This window comes from Corvus moneduloides, chromosome 4, assembly GCF_009650955.1.
Source record: "Corvus moneduloides isolate bCorMon1 chromosome 4, bCorMon1.pri, whole genome shotgun sequence".
Classification (NCBI taxonomy): Eukaryota; Metazoa; Chordata; class Aves; order Passeriformes; family Corvidae; genus Corvus; species Corvus moneduloides.
Window position 1 is genome coordinate 73,480,046 of NC_045479.1, and position 15,982 is coordinate 73,496,027.

Here is a 15,982-nt window from a genome sequence, read left to right on the forward strand (position 1 = left end):
ATTCCCATAACCCACCTCCATGTCCCCAAAACTCCCTCATTCCCATAACCCACCCCCATGTCCCCAAAACTCCCCCATTCCCATAACCCACCCCCATGTCCCCAAAACTCCCCCATTCCCATAACCTGCACATCCCCAGGGTGGCAGAACCAGCAAAGGTTTGGGGTCTGAGAGTGGACGTGGGTCTCATTTGGGGTCTGAGGGCGATTGTGGGTCCATTTGGGGTTTGAGGGGGGAACACGGGGTTATTGGGAGGCTGGGGGGGGGGGGGGGGATGCGGATCCATAAAGGGTCTGAAGGGGTGTTATGGACTCATGGGGTTCTGGGCGGGTCACGGGCTCATTGGGGTCTGGGGGAGCGTGACCCCAACGTGGTTCAGGGAGCCAATGGAAGTCAAAGGGAGGGGACACACCCACAAAAGCCCCGCCCCCGAGCCACACCCCTCTATGAGCCACGCCCATCGGAGCCCCGCCCCCGGACCCCCACCCCGTCTCCCCTCAGGCCACGCCCCCTCCCTGAGCGCGCGCCCGGCGGGGGGCGTGGCCGCGGGCGCGCGCGCGCCTCTCTCACCTGCGCTCAGGTGCTGCCGCGGGCGCGCGCCGCCATCGCGCTCTCCCGGCGGGGCGGGGCGGGGCGGGGAGGCGCGGCCACCGCCCCGCGCATGCGCATCTCCCACCCTCCCCTTCCCCGCCGCTTCCCGCCCGCCGCGTCCCTCCCGTTGCCGGGCGACGCGCGCCCTTCCCCGTGCGCGGCCTCTGATTGGCTGCGGGCGCGGCGGGCGGCCAATGGCGGAGGGCGTAGTTGCGGGGTGGGGGGGAGGCGGGAGCGCGGCCGCGCGTGAGGGACGGGCGGAGCCGGCGAGCGGCGGTGCGGGGCGATGTCGGCTCGGGGAGCGTTCGGGGACCCTCAGGTGCTGTGAGGGGCCTTTCCTTCGCCGACACCCTCCGGGCGGCGAGGGGGAACACGAGGGAGGCGCGGGGGGATGGTTCCTGCAGCTCCTGGAGCCGGGCGAGCTCAGTGTGGAGAAAAAACGGGAGAAATGCTGCTTTGAAGGCTTTAAATCAGCGGGGTTTAATACCGAGATGGGGATTCAGGATTTTCTCGCTCATTTTTCTGTCTCTTAAACCCCTTCAAATCGCATTTTCTGTTCATTTTTCTGCTTTTTTTAAAGTGTCTTTTTATTTTTTAAATTTTGGCTTCTCGTCTTTTCCATTTTGAAACAGCTTCTAACGCGGCGCATCCCCTCGAATCCCAAGTATCAACATATAAAAACGCGTCTGGATACTGGTAAGTGAAATTGTTCTGTGGTAAAAACACTAAAAAATAGGTGTAGGATGATAGAAAAGTATAATTAATGTCTTAATTACCTCTGTCCCGAGCTAATTTACCCCAAACTCTACAGAATTCTCATCGTGATGATGATTTGTCTCACCAAACGTTTGCAGCTTATAAAAATTTCCTATTTACAATTCTCTTTCAAAGCTGAAATTTAATCAAGCACAAATCATGCAGATTTATGCGTATTTATGTGTGCTGTGTATATTTATGTATGTTTATCTTCACACACCCCTGTTCATCCCCTGAAAGTTGAGGTTAGATGCTCTGTGTGTAGATAACCACGTATTTAAAGTCTTTCTTGTGTTAAAGCTTGTTTATATTTTCTATTTTTTTTTTTTTTAAGAAGAACTAGGGATTAAAATAGCTTTAAACTGGGTCAGGCTCTGTTGTGGTGGTTCCCATAGAAATTACTGGTCTTGCAATTCCTGTCCATGGACTTTTCTTGTATCTTGTCAAGGCTGTGAGGCAAAATAATTATTTAGGGGTGTCTTTGGGGGCGTTTTTTTTGTTGTTAAAGCAGCTGAATTTTATCCAGTAACACCAGCCTGTAGCATCCTCACCAAAATGCTGGAAAAGGAACAGCAAGTCCTTGGATTTTGCTGTTTTGCTCAACGTTCCTTGAGAGAAAAGAGGAAAATCGTGGCCTTTTTGTGCCTTGTATTGTAATGGTGAAGGAGGATCTACAACAAGCAGCTGTTTCCTTCAAAGCAATTAAAATGTAAGCCTTAATGGGCCCGAAGAAAACCTCTAATAAATAAGTAATCATAATAAACCGATTTTTTTGTTCTGTTACAGGGAATAGTTTGTCAAAATACATGGAGAAGCTGGAAGAGATCAAAAGAAGTGAGTACCTGGGGAGGAGCAGGACGGGTTAAAAATGGGTTGGTTCAAAGCTCAAAGAGCAGGGGGTGAATCCCAGGAGGTTTTCCTTGGAAATCTCCACAGATTTAATTTAAAAATCCAAGCAGGCAGGTCAGGAAATCTTCCAGATCCTTCTTTGTGCAGTTTTTATTATTGGATTGAAACCAGACAGGAAGTTCTCTGAGCTAAGAAATCCAGGCTAGACTCATCTGGGGAGATGCAGGCTTCCTTCTGAGACTTTATTTCACTTTTAGGTCACAATTTGAGCTCTTTTCTCTTTATTTAATTTAAATTTCTATCAAAATACTCCAAGACAGGAAAAAACCAAGCTCATTCCTCGTGTTTCCATTGATTTCACCATCGCTAAACGCTGGCATTCTGAAGACTTTAGGTTGTTCAGGCTAATGAAAGCCTAAAATATTTTTATTTCTCTGCTTTCCCACCAAACCCAGGCTTTTCAAATAATTTCCCCCATCAAAGTGGTGACTTTATTTCCAGATTATTCTCACGTAAGGAGCCAGGAAAACTCTTCAACCTGAAAGCTGCATTTATGGAGGTGAAAAAAAACCCCAACCCTGAATTGAACTGAAACCTCCATTAATGAGGATTAATTAGGGTTTGAAATGCTCAGTTTTAGTTCTCAGCCCCGCTTTCTGTGCCCCCCTTGTGAGGGAGGCCACGGGAATTTATTTGTGCAAAATGGGCCTTTGTTTGTGGTTTGTTTGTTGGGTTTTTGGGTTGGTTTTTTTTTTTCAAACACTGCAGGTCTTTGGGGGGAAAATCAAAAGAGGAATGACCTTGGCTTTCCAAAACGCTCTCTTGACTGAGATTTCAGTGCTGGACACTGCTTTACTTTTTATTTGTGCTGAAAATGTTGTTTGGTGGCCCAGCTGGGTTTCCAATCTCCGCCGCGGATCTGTTCCGTGCGCTTCTTTTGTTCCCTCTTTTTTTGGAGGCCAGGGAGGAACTTTGTCATTCTCTCCAGGCTGAATGGACACCTTGTGTTCCCAGGGAGTGGAGGAACTTCTCCCCCTTGGTTTCTCAGGGATAGATGACACCCTTTGGACACGGATTTAAATCCCCAGCACAGGCACCTCTCTGTCCCTTATGTAACGTGAGAGATTTAAATCCACGGCATCAAAAATGAGAGAGCTGCACCCACGATGATTCATCCTTGGGAGGATTGACTTGAGGACACACACCAAGTCTCTTCCTTCTCTCTGGTGTTGCTGCCCTCCTCTCCAAAGCCCCGAGGAGCCCATCCTGGAAAACGCAATCATTCCGAGCAAAACCATGTCAGAAAACTCCAACGGATCCGCCAGGACCGGACCGGGTACGTCGGGTTGCTTTTGGAGCTGGAAGCAGCACTTCTGAGCTCTCTGGGAACTGCTGGGAAGGCATTTTGGGTGGCAAAGGCAAGATCTAGGGCAAAGAGGCTTTTTTTGGGATGAAAAATCCTTATTTGAGGTGGGAAGGAACCATCCAGGAGCTGCAGTGTGCGACAGCGATTCCGCTTTGCCGGTGTTTTTATACATCCAGCACTTCCCAAGCTTTGCTGCTTTTATTTGTCCTTCTAAATGAAGTTTATTTGACATGACAGAAAGGCTCCTTTTTCGCCTTGGGTGGGCAATTTTAGTCATTGAGCTGATGAAATGGGAAATAAATACAGGAGATAATTGTTGCTGGTTTTTTTGGAGCTAAAGGAGGATTTAACAACCTCAGCTTGAGGCTTGAAACCAAGTGGTTTTGCAAGAACCACGAGGGTCATTTCCCAGTTAATTGACATCCTGCAGTCCAGTTTCTGCACCTCCTCATCCTGCAAACCAGTTTCTGCACCTCCTGTGCTTCAGCCCCATGCTTTGGATGTGCAGTGGATATTTTGGTGGGGCTCCTTTTTCCTAGGACAAGTTGTGAGGAGCAAACAGGTGCTTGTTTTGTAGCCTAATCAAAATGATTTAGGGTGGGATGTGGAATTTGGGAACTCTGAATGTGTTGGGAAGAGATCTCAGCCTCCAGCATTCCTGTGGCTCCTTCTCTAAACACAACTCAGCTTGGGAGTTTCCTCAAATAAGCAAATCCCGGGGGAATTTTTTGTGTCGTGGCTGCAGGAATGTGCATGGGAGCCCTTCCCCCTTCTCCCTCATCTCCCCTAAGCTAATGGAGCATTCAGCAGATGGTTTTAGAGGATTTAGAATTGTTTAACTGGGTGGATTTGCCAAAGATCCTGTGCTCCGTTGTTATCCCTCGGAGCTGAACAGCTGGAGAGGGACCAGCTCCTTCCTAGCCTTGCCTTTCCCAAAGGACAAAGCTCCCATTGCTTCCCAGGAGAGGTTATTCCATATCAAGATGTTCCTACTGATAGCCATCCTGGCTTCTCTCTCCTCCTCCAAACACCTTTTGTTTCACACCAGGAGGTTTTTCCCTTGCTCTGCATCTCTAGGATCAGGATGGGATCAGGCTCCCTCCCACTTTGCCGTCATTCCTTCGGCTCTGGGAATCTCTGCTCTGGATCTTTGCCAGCCCTTCCAGCAGCCCTGCTCAGTTTTCTTGCTCCCTAAGCTGTGTCTTCAGGATTAAGATTCAATTAGTCCAGTTTCTTGTGTTAATTAATCCATTAAGACTCGATTAGTCGAGTTTCTTGTGTCAATTATCCATTCCTTGAGAGATCCGTGTCAGCAAATGGTAGAAATCAGAATTTAATTGTCAGATAAAGTATAAAAACTTGGGAATTTTTAATTGTTCAGATGAAACCTGCACGTTTAGTTTGGTGTTTGCAAAGATGCGATGCCCCATGCTCTGATTCTGCTGTAATTTACACAAATTAAAAACTCAGGTAGATGAATCTTTTGGTTTAAGGAGCTTTGTGACCCCAGTGGGCTCCAAAGAACAGCAGGAAAAGGGGGAATTCCTGAGCTGCTTCCTTCCCCAGCACCGTGGAAAACACAAATTCATACTGGAGTCTAAAAGCAATTAAATCTGCCTCTTCCACTTCATCATATCTGGACAAGATTTCCCTTTGTAACTGGTGTTAATTAAACCCTCTCTCTAGGACTGGTATTAATTAAACCCTCTCTTTATGACTGGCATTTCACTAAGTCTCCAGGTTTGCCGCTCTCATCCTTCAGTGCAAACTTGCCCTGAGATCCTGCCTGGCTGCAGAAGAGTCTCTGAGAAAAGATGGGATTAAGCTATGACCTGGTGGCTAAAAAAACTGGGAATGAGCTGAAAATTTACCTTGTCCTCTTTGTTTTGTGTTTGAAGATTACAGATATAAAAAGGATGAGCTGTTTAAAAGGCTGAAGGTGACAACTTTTGCTCAGTTGGTACGTACAGATCCCTCTCTGGCCTCCAAGACCTTTTAGGAACAGCATTTTTCCTTGGAATAAAAGTTTCTCTGTAATTATTTAGCCTTAATGTGCAATTATTCTGTCTTGGCTTCTTCCTGCCCTTTAATAAAAGCAAATAATTCATTTCCACAGTGGCCAAATGCCTTTAATTACAAATTAAAGTTTGTGGTGACTCCATCTTTGAAATTTATCCCTTATTTTATTTGTCTGTTAACTTAAAACGATCTGCAAGCATCTGCAAAAGAAAAAAAGCTGTGTAAAACAGCCCCTAAATCTGAGTTTTGTGTCAAGTAATCGCAGCCTGAAGCCCTCCCTGACCCCAGGTTTAACTGCAGAAGGTCGGCAGGTTGGGACTTCAAGGCTTTCTGTGCATTATTTTGTTTCAAAGCAGTGAATCATAATATTTAAAAAGTGAAAAATTGATCAGGAAACGAAGAGCTGGGGGGTGCTGGTTCAAGAAAACTGCTTAAAACTAAAAGAAAAAAAACCAGTTGTCTTCTCAGGAGAGAAGATAAGGGAAGGTTAAACTCAGAGATGTTGAAGGAGTGGGATTCTGCAGACTTGTGATTTTTTTTTCTTTTCCCCTGGGTTGTTAAAAGCAACCCTTGGCTCGTTCTTCCTTAAGCTGATCCCTGCTGTGTTTCCCTGCCATGAGGATGTGGGGATCAGTGTCTCTTGTTTTTGTGCCCTGCAGGTTATCCAGGTCGCCTCTCTGTCCAATGAAACTTTAGAAGTGACAAATGAGGAGCTGCACAAGCTGCAAGGTGATGACATTTATGGCAGGAACAAAGGGGAAGAGCTGGGCATCAGTGCCAGGGGGTGAAGTGGCCGAGCTGGCAGTGCAGCAGGGCTCCAGCAGGAGGAAAAACAAAACTTCACCTGTGGCCTGCAGCAATTCCATGCTGGGAATAGAACCACTGCTAAAAAAGAGTAGGAAAGGCCTCGTGCTGGCAGATTTGTTGTTGTAACAACATAACCCCCGTCAAAAATTCTATTTTATTGAGATTTTTCAAATGAGATCTCGAGCCCTAAAAAAAAATCAGTGGGCTCTTTATTATTTTGAATAGGAGGCTCTGGGTATTAAGAGGATGAAGATAAAGCTGTCACACTCTTCTTTCCAAGAATAGAAACTGGCTTTAAAACCTGCTTGTTTACCTCCTGCAGCTTCTTAACTCCTCGTGCCCTCTTCTCTCCCCAGATGCTGATGCTGCAGGTGAAGATGCAGCAGAGACAAATGGGAAAGGGAGCCCTGAGGGGACACCCAGCCCAGTCCTGTCCCTAAATGACTCAGGAGCCGGGGAATCCCATCGCTCCACGCTGCAGAGGTGCCTCAGGATAACACAGTTTTCTTCCTGTCTTAGCAGATGATTATTTGAACCCAGCTGCTGATTTTAAATTGCTACTAAGTGGTTTTATGCTCTAGTTCTCATTAAAGCCTGGGTTTGTAGGTGAGAGGGAAGGGATTGGCAGGATTTCCTGTTGGAATGAGTTTGGCTTGAGGCTGGAACTCAACATTGTTGTCACCTGATGACGGTCTGATGAGGAAATGTGTCTGTGGGATTCCATCCAGGTCCCCACATTCCTGAATTTTGGGAGTCACACAGTGCTCTGGGGAACTCAGTCATGTGCATGATGTGTTTATATGGATATGGAGGGACAGGAGCCAGGGAATGGCTTCCCAGTGCCAGAGGGCAGGGCTGGATGGGAGATTGGGAATTGGGAATTGCTGGCTGGGAGGGTGGGCAGGGGCTGGAATGGAATTCCCAGAGCAGCTGGGGCTGCCCCTGGATCCCTGGAAGTGTCCAAGGCCAGGCTGGACATTGGGGCTTGGAGCAGCCTGGCATAGTGGGAGGTGTCCCTGTCCATGGCAGGGGGTTGGAAAAGACCCTTAAGGTCCCTTCCCACCGAAACCATTCCGGGATTGACAATAAGTCCAATTCCAAACCCACCATGTCAAGGGATCCCAGGATGATGCTGTAAGAGGAAGCTTTATCCCAGCTCTTCCCCAGCCTTGGAGCTGCTGGAGAGACACAGAAACATTCAGAGCTCTCCCACCTTAACCTCCCGTTCCCTTTGCAGCGTGATCAGTGGGGTTGGGGAAATGGACATTGAAAAGGATGCTCCAAAGAAAGAGGAGGACACCCAGGCTAAGGAGAAGCCTTATCCCGACTGCCCCTTCCTGCTGCTGGACGTGCGGGACCGGGACGCATACGAGCAGTGCCACATCGTTGGGGGTGAGCAGCCACAATCCCACAGGCACCTGGCGATGGATGTTCAGCTCTGGGGCACATTCCAGCTGGATTTTGTCCCCCAGGTGGGACATCACTGGGTGTTCTCTGCGCTTATCCAGCACATCCCTCCTTCCTGGGAAGGGATGAGGGGCCTGAGCTGATGTTAATCCCTTACTCAGTGGGTTCTCAAGGCTGTTGTGTCCCAGGCTGTTGGTGTTCAGCTACTGGATGATTGTTCCCTCTTTTTTTTCCCCTTCTGCAGCTTATTCCTACCCCATTGCAACGTTGTCTAGAACCATGAATCCCTATACAAACAGTATTCTGGAATATGTATCCTTTGCATGGAAACTGGCATAGAAAACCATGGGGGGATGCTGGTGGGGGCTCTCAAAAATCAATTGGAGCTTATCCAAGCAAAATTAGGGATTGCAAGGAAGGTGGGACAGGAGGTGGAATTACCTGGTGCAGCTCCACTGCCTTCATCACGTGCTGGATTCTATTTCCTCAAGGCTTCTCTTGACTCCAGTGGGAGCTGCCTGGATTTGGCATTTCTCGGGATTTTGGCTGCTGGAAGGTAAAGCCAGACTTGGGCACTGCTCTCCTGCTGCTGCTGGAGTGCTGGGCTGCTCCAGGGGTACATCCATCAAATCCTTTGGCTTCCTGTCAGCACCTTGATGGGGACTGGGGGACAGCCAGAGGATTATTAGGAAGGATTAGGCTGATCATTCCCAGGTTGTTGACTCTGAGAGGAGGTTGTAAACAAAGGTGCTGTTGCCATTCGCAATCTTCAAGCAATGCTGGATCCAGTGGGAATTAGGCTGGGTCCTTCCAGTGTCTGCCAAGCCTCAGCCATGGAGAATTCCACAGGGAAAACATTCCTGCTGGATGCTTGCAAGCCAAGTATGGAGTTTTTCCCTCCCCAATCCCATTTATTTGTCTCTTTTTCTTTCTAAAATGCATCAATATCCTCTTAAGTTCAGCAGTGACTCCTTAACAATTCCCATGGCAGAAAAATGCCCATGGAAAAATCATCATCGTGTACGACAACGACGAGCGCTTGGCGAGCCAGGCGGCCACCACCATGTGTGAGAGGGGCTTCGAGAACCTCTTCATGTTATCTGGGGGTACGTGGGGCTGGGAGAGCTCCCTGAGACCTCCCGGGGAAAAGGGGAGTGGAGAGCAACTTGTGGGAGCTGGAGATGGGAAGGGGGGGAATCTTGGAATCATGGGATGGTTTGGGTTGGAAGGAAACTGAAAGATCATCCAGTTCCAGCCCTATGGGCAGGGACACCTCCCACTGTGCCAGGCTGCTCCAGCCCCAATGTCCAGCCTGGCCTTGGGCACTGCCAGGGATCCAGGGGCAGCCACAGCTGCTCTGGGAATTCCATTCCAGCCCCTGCCCACCCTCCCAGCCAGCAATTCCCAATTCCCAATCTCCCATCCAGCCCTGCCCTCTGGCACTGGGAAGCCATTCCCTGGCTCCTGGCCCTCCAGCCCCTGTCCCCAGTCCCTCTGCAGCTCTCCTGGAGCCCCTTGAGGCCCTGCAAGGGGCTCGCAGCTCTCCCTGGATCCTTCCCTTCTCCAGGGGAACATTCCCAGCTCTCCCAGCCTGGCTCCAGAGCAGAGGGGCTCCAGCCCTGGGAGCAGCTCCATGGATTCCTCTGGACTCTGTCCAGCAGCTCCAGGTCCTGCTGATGTTGGCCCCAGAGCTGGACTCCATGCGGGATCTCACCTGAGCGGGGCAGAGCAGCAGAATTCCCCCCTCTGCTGCTGCCCACATTTCTCCATCCAAACTTGCTGGACCTTCAGCTCCATCAATCCCTTGTGACTGGTCCGTCCCAGCTGGGATAACGAGCGATCTGTGTCCCTGCAGGCCTCAAAGTCCTTGCACAGAAGATCCCAGAGGGGTTGATCACCGGCACGCTCCCCGTGTCCTGCCAGGTGCCAGCTCCCTCAGGATCTGCCCGCAGGAAAACGACGCCCAGGGTGCCACCCACACGTGCAGAGAACAAATGGAGATTTTCTGCAGATGACCTCCAGAAGTTAAAGCATTACCTGGCCGAGGAGCACGTTCCTTCAGACACTGCCAGTAAGACTCCAGAACGTGCTGCAACCTCACCATGGAATCATGGAATGCTTGGGTGGGAAGGGACCTTAAACCTCATCCAGTTCCACCCCGTGCCATGGGCAGGGACACCTTCCCCTATCCCAGGCTGTTCCAAGCCCATCCAACCTGGCCTTGGACACATCCAGGGATGGGGCAACCACAACCTCTGTGCAACCAATTTCTGATTTGGGGTTGTTTTTCCCACAGGCCGCCTTACCCGGGGTGTTTCAAGCCATGATTCCAAGCTCTCATCCGTGAGGAGCAACCCCAGCCTCCCCAGCCCCGCTGGCAACATGGGCTCCCTGAGCAGCCGCTCTCACAGCAGGACCAGCATCCAGAACAGGCCGTGGAAATAAATTGAGTATCCAGGTTTTGGGAATCCTGAGCAATGCAGCCCGTTTGTGGTTTTGGGAATCGGCAGGGAAAAGCAGCCGTGGTGAGAATTGGCAGCTCGGGTAAGGCTGGGCAGCTGGAATGATGTTTCCTGGAAGCAGGAATGGCATCACTTGAGGGGCAGGGCAGGGCAGAGGTGATAGAACTGGTTTTGTAGGGGAGGGAGCAAACTGGTAGTAAAGTCTGGGACCAGTAGCAACCATTCCACAAAGCTTTTAGTCCAGCTGAAGGAATTTGTGTCCAGAACATTCCTGGGCCGTGCCTGGAGCCATGAGGGTGAATAGGCCAGAAATCATCTGTGAGCACAACCTTTGGTGTTTTTAGCAGAGATAAAGACATTCAGCAGCTTGCCAAAAGTGAGAGAAGATCCCGGAAGGGTTTTTTGGGGTTTTTAAAAATAAATTATGATAATGAACAGAAGTATTTTTAATAAAGATGTGTCTGGAATTGCCCAGTTGGTGCTGTGACAGTTGTGTTTGCTCGTGGGCACTTTGTGAGTAGTTGTGTCTTTTTCAAAGTGAGCTGGAGAGGAATAACTGGAGGTTTTTTTTCCAGTGACTCCTTTGCCAGAGTTTTTTTAGGAGCTGCTTTAAGGTTTAGGGTAGCTGAAGGGAAATTTGCTGCTGCTGCCTCACCAGGGTCCCTAAAACCCAGCAGGGCCCTGGAATCTGGAAATGAGCAGGGTGAAGGTTTGCTGGAAATTGAGTAGCCCAGTTTTCTCAAACTGGTGCTTCTGGATAACCTGGGAATCCTCTGATTTTCCTGAGCTGCCTGTGGGAGACTTTGGAGGTGATTGTGGAGGGATTCTGCTCTCCAGTTTTTCCATCTGGCATTGCTGAGCCTGCTCCAGCTTTGGTTATCGTGGTCTTGTGGGCTTTCTGTGTATTTTTGGATTCAGTGGTTTTTCCTTTTTGAAGCAGACAATCTTCAACACATCCCAAAATTCACTGGCGATTTTGGGGTCATTCTGGTGAAAGGACAAAAAGTAGGAGAAGTGGCACATAATTTCCAGTTTGGCAGCTTAAGACTTGCCATCCCTGAGCACGTTTATCATTTATTGCATCTCTGGGTCTGAAATCAGACAATGCTGATTGCAGGACTGGCAGTTTCAGTCTGATAAGATCCTGCTGCTGTGGGAATAGAGTTTTCCAGCTCCATGAGCTCTTGGAAGTGTCATTGCATTGGCTAAAATCGTGGTTTTGCTATCCAGCTGTGGGAGACAGATCCAGAATCCCTGGCTACTCTGTGCTGTGTGAAAACCTCCTGGTGAAACAGTCGGACAAAACTGGCCTGAGTCGTTTGAGATCCTCCAAATCCAAGGAATCTAAGGAAGGACTGAATGTACTTTCCCACCATCTCGATGGATTTGTGTGGATTTGGACTCTTGGTGGTTGGAGCAGAGTCAAACTCTGCAGAGGCTGAGAGGTTTAATTGTTTAATTTAATAAAATGTTAATTATGGCAGCTGCTTGGGTGATTTATTTTCAGCTTTGAGAGCTGTGGAGAGCCTGGAAAAGCTGGGAGTGGGCTCAGCTCCCCATTCCCTAGGGATTGCAGCAGGTGAGGAGGGATCATACAATCAGAAAGGTTTGGGTGGGAAGGGACCTTAAAACCCATCCAGTTCCAACCCCTGGACACTTCCACTGTCCCAGGTTGCTCCAAGCCCCAATGTCCAACCTGGCCTTGGACACTTCCAGAGATCCAGGGGCAGCCCCAGCTGCTCTGGGAATTCCATTCCAGCCCCTCCTCACCCTCCCAGCCAGCAATTCCCAATTCCCAATCTCCCACCCAGCCCTGCCCTCTGGCACTGGGAAGCCATTCCCTGTGTCCTGTTCCTCCAACCCTTGTCCCCAGTCCCTCTGCAGCTCTCCTGGAGCCCAAATAAATCCCACTGACCTCATGTCCCAGAGCCCAGTTCCCTTTCCATGCTCTGCCAGAACAGAGAGAAAACCACCACCTTCCCTTCGTTTTGTTCCTGCTGTTTTCATGCCCTTTCAATCAATTCCCTTTCCAGGCCACCAGCCCAGCACACCCTGTTTGTGCTGGCACCGACTGCGGCTCCGAAAGGGCTTTTCCACCCGATTTGGGAAAAAGGGAAAACAACCACAGGCTTTTCTCATCCTTCTTTCCATTTATTTATTGCCTTCTTCCCCCTCTCCAGCTGCTCCAGCCCTGATCCCAGCTCAGTACATGTTGTCCCGGGTGTGCTCCATGATGACCTTCAGCGCCAGCCAGGTCTCCTCGGCGGTGGGAACGATCTGTTTGGCGGGAAGCAGGAATCCGTAGCGCCCCGTATCCCGCAGCTCGAAGGTGAAGGAATATTTAATCCCTTGGTTGTAGGTCCAGTCGATGGTTCCTCCACTCGCTCTGTCTGAGGGAGGAAAAAACAGGAGGGATTTGGAGCCTCAATCACTTCGTGCGGGAATTCCATGGGATATTTGGCCAAGCCACGGTGTGAGGGATGATTTTGGGATTTGGGGGTTTTGGGGGAGCCGTGGCTGCCCCCAGAACTTACAGATGGTGGTGATGATGCTGCCGTACTTGTACTTGGTGCCGTACAGGGAGGACAGAGCTGCCACGGCCTTGGCGGAAACCTCGTGCTGGGAATAGAGGGAAGGAGGAAAGATGAGCCAAAGAAAGGAAAAACCTGTGGGATACAGCTTTTTTCCAGGTGCAAAAGGGATGCAAAGCTCCTCCCAGCTTCCCAGTGGATGCAGGATGGAGGTGGCTCCTCCTTGGAATGGCAGAAGAGCAGCTCCACCCCATCCCAACCCCACAAACCACGTGGGCCTCACCAGTTCCTGCTGGTCCGGCACTGGGGTTTCGGTGTAGCCGTAGGGATAGAGCAGGAGCTGGGAATAGCTGTGGATGGAGACGAAAGCCTTGATGTTCCCGTGGCTCTTCACAAAGTCCACGATGGATTTCACCTCTGGCTCCGAGTTGGGGTAGGGTCCGTGGTACGTCTCCGAGCAGGAGTTTCCGCTGGCTCCGGCCTCTGTGGAAGAGAGGATGGTGAAAACAGTGGGAATTTGGGAACTTCCAAGCCCCACCCCTCAGATGCTTGGTGGTGATCAAGGAATGCTCCTGGGGCTCCTCCTAGAGATTTGTATGGTGACTGTCATTTGTCACCGGGGGACATCAAAGCCCTGGTGGAGCCCAAACCCTCGGCTCTGCCACAGAGAGCAAATCCCACCTCTTTCCCAGGGGACATCAATGGATCTTTGAGTCAGAAACGGCCTTGGAGCCTCCACCTGGAGAGTGGAAACGCTCCCCAGGGGCAAGGGGAGAGCTCTGACCTCCAAAACCTGCGTCCCAGTTGCGGTTGGGGTCCACTCCGACGCAGATGGAGCCCGCGTGCTTGGACCTGGTCTTGCGCCACATGCGGTTCTGGAAGGGCAGAGCCACCTCAGCTGGTGCCTGGGGCTGGAGCTCCACAGCTCGTGGTGGTCCCATTCCCATCCCATGGAAATGTGGATGAGGAGGCTTTGCCCTCTCAGGGATGTGCAGCACCCCAAAGCCTTCTCCCCAGCCCCATCCAGCGCGGCTGTAGGAACCAGGGAGAGGAAATCCGGGGCGGTACCTGGCTATGGGTGAAGGCAAAGCCATCGGGGTTGGTGACGATCTCCAGGAAGATGTCCATCGTCTCCAGGATGGAGGCCACACCTTCATTATTCGCGTGATCCTGGACAATCTAGAGAGGATGGAGGTTTGGGGCTCCCTGTCCTCCCTGGGGGATCACCCACCTGGATCCCACGGTTCCTAAGGACCCTGTGGCCCTTTGGGGTGGAAGTCGTGCCTGGCATGTGTCAGTACCTTCTTGGCAAACCAGACGCCGCTGGCCTGTGTCACCCACTCGCGGGAGTGGATCCCGGTGTCGATCCAGACGGCCGGGCGGTTTGTGCCCCCTGTGCTGAACTGGGAGAGCAGAGAGGGGAGGGGTTGGCTTTGTCCCTGTCCCACCACTTTCCCCTCTGGATCACGATCCCCAAATCCTCACCTTGAGCACGTAGAGGGGACGGTTCTCAGTCGAGCGGCCGATCTCCAGCTTGCTCACCAGGTTGGGGTTCTCGGCCACCAGCAGGTCCATGAAATTGTAGATCTGGGAAGGAGGGATGTGGGGGTCACTGCCAGCTCACCCCCTGCCCTTGCTGCACGTGGAGCAGCAGGGCTTTGCCAGGAGTAAACTTTTCCCCCAAAAATGCCTCAAATCTTGTGCTTTCCCACCTCATCCAGGGTGTGGTAGGCCTCGTAGTTGAAGGTGTTGGTGTTGAGCAGCAGCTGGCGGCTGCTCCGGAGCATCTCCATCTGCTCTTTATCCACCAGGGCCTGTGGGACACGGGGCGGGATGAGCCTCATTCCCACAGGGTGGGATCCCACCTCTCCCTTGCCTCCCCTGTGGCACCACTGACCTGCACGTCCTCGATCAGGATGGAATAGGAGACTCCACTGGCCTCCAGGTGGGCTTTGACGGGCTGCAGGCTGGGGAAGGGCACACGGATGTCGACGGGAAATCCGAGCCCGCGGGGAGCCAGCCAGAAATCCAGCTGGGTAGGGAAAAATGGAGATAAGGGGGTCGGATCCTGCCTCAGGATGCACCCCCCAGCACCAGTCTTGCTTTTCACCGTTTGCTTCCCATAATCCCACGTCCAGCCCCGTCCCTGCTTTGTAAAACAAGGGACGTGGGCTGGGGGGCATCCCCAAAATCCAACCCCACACCCAGTACCTGCAGATGCTCCAGGGCCTGCAGCTCCTGCACCTTCTGCAGCTCCTCATCGCTCTTGGGGGTGACACGCAGCACCTGGTGCCTGTGGGGTCAGGGGGTGCTGGGGGGTGTGGGACGAGCTCCAGCCCCGTTAGTCCGGCCTAACCCCACCCCATGCATCCCCCCGTCCTGGGGATTTCCCCTGAGCCTTTCCCTGTGCTCCCTCAGGGCTGAACTGGCTCCTTCTGCCCCACCTGGTGCCACCGGCCCCATCCCAGCCCCCCTACCCAACGAAGGTCTCGGTGCAGGTGGCCACTGCCACCAGGGCAGCCAGGAGCACGGGAAGCCTCATGGTCAGCTGGGAGAGCCGGTCTCGCATCCCAACAGTGCCCTGGGGCCTCTTAAATCCCATTGGGATTGGGATCGTGGTCCCTGGCCCGGCCCCACCAGCTGTCCCTTTTCCCAGGGCCCTGGGAAGGCTCTGGCTGCCACCGGCCAAGGTCAGGCCTCGCCGTCCCCATCCAGGCACTGCCAGTCCCGGCCAAACCTGTCCCAGGAACCGGCTGGGGCCATGGTGAGTCAGCTGCCAGCAAGGTGAGACTGGGAGGTGCCAAAATCCTACCGCCCCCAGCGCCGGCTGAGGGGAGGGAAAGGATCAATTTGGGTTGAGAAAGCTCAAAATGCAGATTTTCACTTGGGGGTTTGATGAGATGGATGCCTACACCACAGTGGTGGGGAAACTGATTTAAGGCTTGGCTCAGGACAGGGGTCAGAGCAGGTGACAGTTGTCCCAGGAGCCAAAAATAAACAGCAAGTGCCTGGAAGCGCCTTGCACCCAGCGATGACCCTGAGGCTGCCCTGGGTTCCTCCTTGCAGCCTCCCAGGAAGGGATGACGGAGCAAACCTGCTCAAAACCCCACAAATCTGGGGTTGGTTGCCCAAAAACCCCCATCTCCTCCCATATTGGCTGTTGGCTCCAAAGGATGGGGACTTTGAGCCAAAGG

The 15,982-nt window shown here is 51.8% G+C and overlaps 3 protein-coding genes across 6 annotated transcripts in view; 1 reads left to right on the forward strand and 2 right to left on the reverse strand.

Annotated features, from left to right (window-relative positions):
* The window catches only part of MEST, an 8,972-nt gene extending 8,330 nt beyond the window's left edge, over positions 1 to 642 (reverse strand). Inside the window, exons 1-2 of one of the 3 annotated variants that reach the window (XM_032106702.1) lie at positions 571 to 611; positions 126 to 197 (exon numbers count right to left, since the gene is read on the reverse strand). In XM_032106702.1, the coding sequence (XP_031962593.1) occupies positions 126 to 190 (65 nt within the window). In that variant the 5' untranslated portion in view covers positions 191 to 197; positions 571 to 611. Of the gene's footprint in view, positions 1 to 125; positions 198 to 570 lie in introns of all 3 variants that reach the window. The other 2 variants (XM_032106703.1, XM_032106704.1) reach the window with 2 other exon arrangements.
* A 179-nt stretch (positions 643 to 821) lies between these two features.
* CEP41 (centrosomal protein 41) lies at positions 822 to 11,740 on the forward strand. Of its 2 annotated transcripts, XM_032107362.1 has the most exons (11): positions 822 to 910; positions 1,224 to 1,287; positions 2,134 to 2,181; positions 5,461 to 5,522; positions 6,241 to 6,310; positions 6,745 to 6,871; positions 7,626 to 7,780; positions 8,040 to 8,107; positions 8,787 to 8,901; positions 9,651 to 9,866; positions 10,092 to 11,740. In XM_032107362.1, the coding sequence occupies exons 1-11, from the start codon at positions 878 to 880 to the stop codon at positions 10,238 to 10,240; spliced, it is 1,107 nt and encodes a 368-aa protein (XP_031963253.1). In that variant the 5' UTR covers positions 822 to 877; the 3' UTR covers positions 10,241 to 11,740. The 2 variants fall into 2 exon arrangements, with proteins under 2 accessions (XP_031963253.1, XP_031963254.1); XM_032107363.1 differs by lacking the exons at positions 822 to 910; positions 1,224 to 1,287 and adding an exon at positions 3,285 to 3,532 and having other exon boundaries at positions 2,146 to 2,181.
* A 644-nt stretch (positions 11,741 to 12,384) lies between these two features.
* Positions 12,385 to 15,964, reverse strand: LOC116443338 (carboxypeptidase A1-like). The gene is made up of 11 exons (XM_032107459.1): positions 15,266 to 15,964; positions 15,000 to 15,081; positions 14,686 to 14,820; positions 14,501 to 14,602; positions 14,274 to 14,375; positions 14,090 to 14,191; positions 13,857 to 13,967; positions 13,573 to 13,663; positions 13,072 to 13,271; positions 12,792 to 12,876; positions 12,385 to 12,647 (listed from the first exon to the last, which is right to left on the reverse strand). The coding sequence occupies exons 1-11, from the start codon at positions 15,388 to 15,390 to the stop codon at positions 12,460 to 12,462; spliced, it is 1,323 nt and encodes a 440-aa protein (XP_031963350.1). The 5' UTR covers positions 15,391 to 15,964; the 3' UTR covers positions 12,385 to 12,459.
* Positions 15,965 to 15,982: the final 18 nt, after the last annotated feature.